The following is a 4,219-nucleotide window of genomic DNA, read 5'->3' on the forward strand; positions in this document are numbered from 1 at the left end:
AGCGGTAATACCGCTCTGTGCGGGCTGTGAGCATAACGGTTGGATTTTTCCCTACCTATAAAAGGGGGTCTTCTTCCCCAATGAACCTTATCCTTTTAGCTCGTGTTCTTCCCCCATTGTTGACCTTCTTCGAGCTTGCTAACTCTCAATCTCTCCAATGATTCTTGCTAGTTCTTGAGGGAAAAGAGAGAGGAGATCTAGATCCACGTTTCCACCAATCACTTTCTCCTCTAAGTGAGGGGAACCCCTTGGATCTAGATCTTGGAGTTCTTCGTGTTCTTCTTTCGTTCTTCCTCTCATTTTCTTCCCTAGCATTAGTTGCTTTGGTGGGATTGGGAGAGAAGGACTTGGGCACTCCGTGTGCCCTTGCCATTGCATTTGGTGCATCGATTTGAGTTCTCCACGGTGATACGTGGAAGTAAAGTTTGAGAAGCTTATTACTCTTGGGTGTTTGGCCACCCTAGAGCTTGTTTCTCTTGGGTGCCTTGGCGCCCTAGACGGTTGGTGGTGTTCGGAGCTCAATCATTGTGGTGTAAAGCTCCGGGCAAGCGTTGGGGTCTCCAATTAGGTTGTGGAGATCGCCCTGAGCAATTTGATGGGTACCGGTGACCGCCCCCAAGGGTTGCCAAAGTGTACGGGTTCGGTGACCGCCCCCAAGGGTTGCCATTTGTACGGGTTCGGTGACCGCCCTCAAGGGTCCCTTAGTGGAATCACGGCATCTTGCATTGTGCGAGGGCGTGAGGAGATTACGGTGGCCCTAGTGGCTTCTTGGGGAACATTGTGCCTCCACACCGCTCCAAACGGAGATTAGCATCCGCAAGGGTGTGAACTTCGGGATACATCGTCGTCTCCGCGTGCCTTGGTTATCTCTTACCCGAGCTCTTTACTTATGCACTTTACCTTGTGATAGCCATATTGGTTCTTGTCATATATCTTGCTATCACCTAGTAGTTTATCTTGCTTAGCATAAGTTGTTGGTGTTCATAGGTGAGCCTAATTGTTGTAGGTTTTGTGCTTGATATATTAACCGCTAGGTTTATTCCACATTTGTTCAAGCCTAAACCGTAATTATTTTAAAAGCGCCTATTCACCCCCCCTCTAGGCGACATCCACGATCTTTCACTGACCCTTACCAACCATTGCTATGCATGTAAATAAATTTATGATTTAACAGTTTATGCAATTTTTGTTATAGAGCACACAAGACAAACTTTTCTCACAGAAAAATTTGTGGGGGGGGGGGGAGGGGAGGGGAGCGCGAAAGAGATATTTAACCATAATAGGTCTCTCACTTATAATACTCTTCATATACCACAAATTAAACTATTTAACCATAGCAGACCTCCCACTTACAATACCTGCATATACCACTAATTAAACTATGTCCATTACGTGGCCTTCTTCAGTGACAACACAATGATGGGGTACTTAGCCTTTGCTTTCTCTAGATGCTTTGCAACGATGGAGGCAAACACCACAAACAAGTCATCAATAATGTCCTCCCCAAAGTGGTCTACGATTAGCGGCTCCATCACCGCCCTTATGCAATTAGCGACATTTGCCCCGCTGCCAGCATAATCTAGTACCACATCACCATCCGAGTCATCCTGAGGATCCCAGTTGGATTCAAAGAGTCTGGCATGCTCGATGTCGAAGAGCCTACTCTTGTTGATCAACTCCCGGACCTCTTTCACGGATGGGGTGTAGTAGGGCACGTTGAATGAATCCAACTTCTCCTTTTCCACACGACCCTATCATGCAAACCAATAATACTTATGGTAGGGTGGGTGTATCAAATGAGAAATCTTATTTTGTGGAACTGTTGTTCTTATTTTAGCGTTCAAAAGTGCACTTCTGTCTGACATGCTTTAGAATGTGAATTTCTTTTCTCCACTTTTACGTGTACTTGGCACCTTTTTTTTTCTTTTCCGGATAAAATGTACTGCCACTTTGCATATATGTCGGTATTCAACATCAATGTAATCTCGTTCATATAATGTTGTCATGCAAGAATGAATTAGTTTAGGAACATATCTAATTACATATGCAATTATAAATTGGTCAACATGAAGAGTAATTTTATTTTTTAGAAGGAGGCTTTACCCGGCTTTTGCATCATACGTGGCACACAACCACAATATGAAGACTAATATAGTTACTTGAAAAGAAAGCAAGACATCGTTGCTTTAGTTAACATGTACCCGTACCTTTAGTACCAAAGACAGGAGAGATTCAGCAACCAATTCATACAAGGTGCCAACCTCCCCATGCGTCATCATCTCTTCATTCTTTCGGCCAAGAAACGTTAGCAACATTCGACCGCCACTGACAAGCTCTTTGAAACGCAATGTAAGGAACAACTCAAAGTCCTTTTTGAATTGTTCTTGGAATAGCTTAATCACCATAGGTGGAGTAGTTTTTCCAATGTAGATGTTGCCTTCGTTCAAGTGAGTGCAACTTGAGAGCTCCTCCGGCACCTAGGTAATTACATATCATGATGGAGTCATTATATTGTATAAAATGGCCCAACAGTACTTACTACTCTTTCACCTCCTAGTCGGTGATCCATGGAAGCAAATTGAATTGTTTGCAACTTTGCATGGTGAAGCCTTCAGACCATTCAGGTGTGTTCTTATAATGCGACAGGATATCGTTGAGATATTTCATGCCTATCTTCAACTATTTTTTTGACCAACAAAATATGAGTAATATTAATATACACTGAAAAAGTAAATCATTGGATTCACATCGTCATTGGCATCGGAGAGAACAGAGAACTACAAGAAAGTACTGAAAGCGTAATCTTGGGCATAATATAGGAAATATATACATAGCAAATTTATACCGACTGTTTTAGTTAAGTTTATATTGGCTGAAAATTACATTTGTGTTATCGTACTCACTCCGCTCAGATATTTCTTTATATTACATTTGTTGTTATTGCACACACTCTACTCAGATACTTTTTGATTTTAATTCGCTGAAAAAGTGAAAATTCATCAGTTTAAAATACGTAGATATTTCTTGCTATTACTCCTGTTCCAAGGCTAGCGATTGCTGGGCAATACACACATCATGTCTTGATATTACGACCCATTTAATAAAAGCTCCAGTTAGCGAACAACGATGTCACACGTAGCTTCGTGAATCTAGCTTCGCACTTGAATGTTGTGGAGCAAGAAGTTGGAGAGGTTCAGAACATGCCCATAATATCAACAAATAGATAGGTTTGGCTTGTAGAATTTTTTTTAATATATTTTATATTTATGAACGGAGAGAGTAGTAGCTAAAACTTGAACAGTACTAGTTTTGAAAAGAAAAATAAATACCTTAGAGCGCCACATGAGGGAGTAGGACGAGTGGAAGAAGTGGACGCTCCGGGAAGGGAAAAGCTTCCTGTAGTATGATCGGGGCAGTCCTGCCACATAGTAGGGCGGCGTATCTTTCCCGCCGAGATTTTCAAGTTGCTCCAGTGACCGGAAGACGAGGTTGAAGTCGTTCCCCGGCAGGTCATTCAGGAAGAACTGCACCTCCACGGCGCGTCGTTCTTCTTCAGACTTCCGAGTGCAGGAGCGGACCGCACCGATAACCTCGGAGACGAAGCCCAGAGTGTTGGGACCCGATGAGCAGCCGAGGTCAGCGACGACCATCGTGCTCCGTCGGGCAGAGAGCGACGTGTACACCTCTTCTATGGCCTTGCGAAGCACCGGCCTTGTCTCCAAAATGGCCTTCTCCTGCATACGTGCATGAAACACAGCAAATTATTTCATGCAACGAGAGTGAATTGCAACATAGTGCAGGATACAAACCTGGAGCCTCTCATCTAAAAAACAAACAAACCTGGAGCCTGGAGTTTGCGGCGTAGCTGTTTTCGCCGTTGCCGGTAACCATGCGAACGCCGCTTGCTTCCTCCATAGCTATTCAGGGGGGTGATGTCTATTAGCTTTGCAAGTTCGGGGCTACAAGCTTGCTAGATTGACTGCACCATGTATCCAGTATAGACCACAACGGCTCTATTATTTATAGAGAGCCAGGATGACCACCCCCCACAACACGAGTAAGACTAGTCATAGTATGAAGTAATTTGGAGTAGTAACATGCATATGTTACTAGTCTATATTACTACGTACACAGTGGGTAGTAATATATGTGTTGTGTCATGCATCACTTCATTTATTATGTTGTAGACTCATCTTTTCTTGATATGTGTGATGTTATA

General features: G+C 43.3%; 1 protein-coding gene across 1 annotated transcript; it reads right to left on the bottom strand.

The window, feature by feature from the left end:
• Positions 1-1,258: 1,258 nt before the first annotated feature.
• On the bottom strand, positions 1,259-3,980 carry LOC125523445 (anthranilate O-methyltransferase 2-like). Its single transcript, XM_048688478.1, has 4 exons — positions 3,841-3,980; positions 3,330-3,734; positions 2,208-2,477; positions 1,259-1,751 (listed from the first exon to the last, which is right to left on the bottom strand). Exons 1-4 carry the CDS (start codon positions 3,913-3,915, stop codon positions 1,389-1,391), a joined length of 1,113 nt encoding a protein of 370 aa, XP_048544435.1. The 5' UTR covers positions 3,916-3,980; the 3' UTR covers positions 1,259-1,388.
• Positions 3,981-4,219: the final 239 nt, after the last annotated feature.

Source organism: Triticum urartu, chromosome 7, assembly GCF_003073215.2.
Source record: "Triticum urartu cultivar G1812 chromosome 7, Tu2.1, whole genome shotgun sequence".
NCBI lineage: Eukaryota > Viridiplantae > Streptophyta > Magnoliopsida > Poales > Poaceae > Triticum > Triticum urartu.

What these genes read in the sequence shown, in the direction of transcription:
- LOC125523445 (XM_048688478.1), bottom strand. Translation starts at nt 3,915, where the DNA reads ATGGAGGAAGCAAGCGGCGTTCGCATGGTTACCGGCAACGGCGAAAAC. An exon ending in CCGCAAACTCCAGGCTCCAG is followed by an intron (nt 3,735 to 3,840) that starts GTTTGTTTGTTT and finishes GCACGTATGCAG; the next exon opens with GAGAAGGCCATTTTGGAGAC. An exon ending in TCCTGTCTTTGGTACTAAAG is followed by an intron (nt 1,752 to 2,207) that starts GTACGGGTACAT and finishes TTTGCATGATAG; the next exon opens with GGTCGTGTGGAAAAGGAGAA.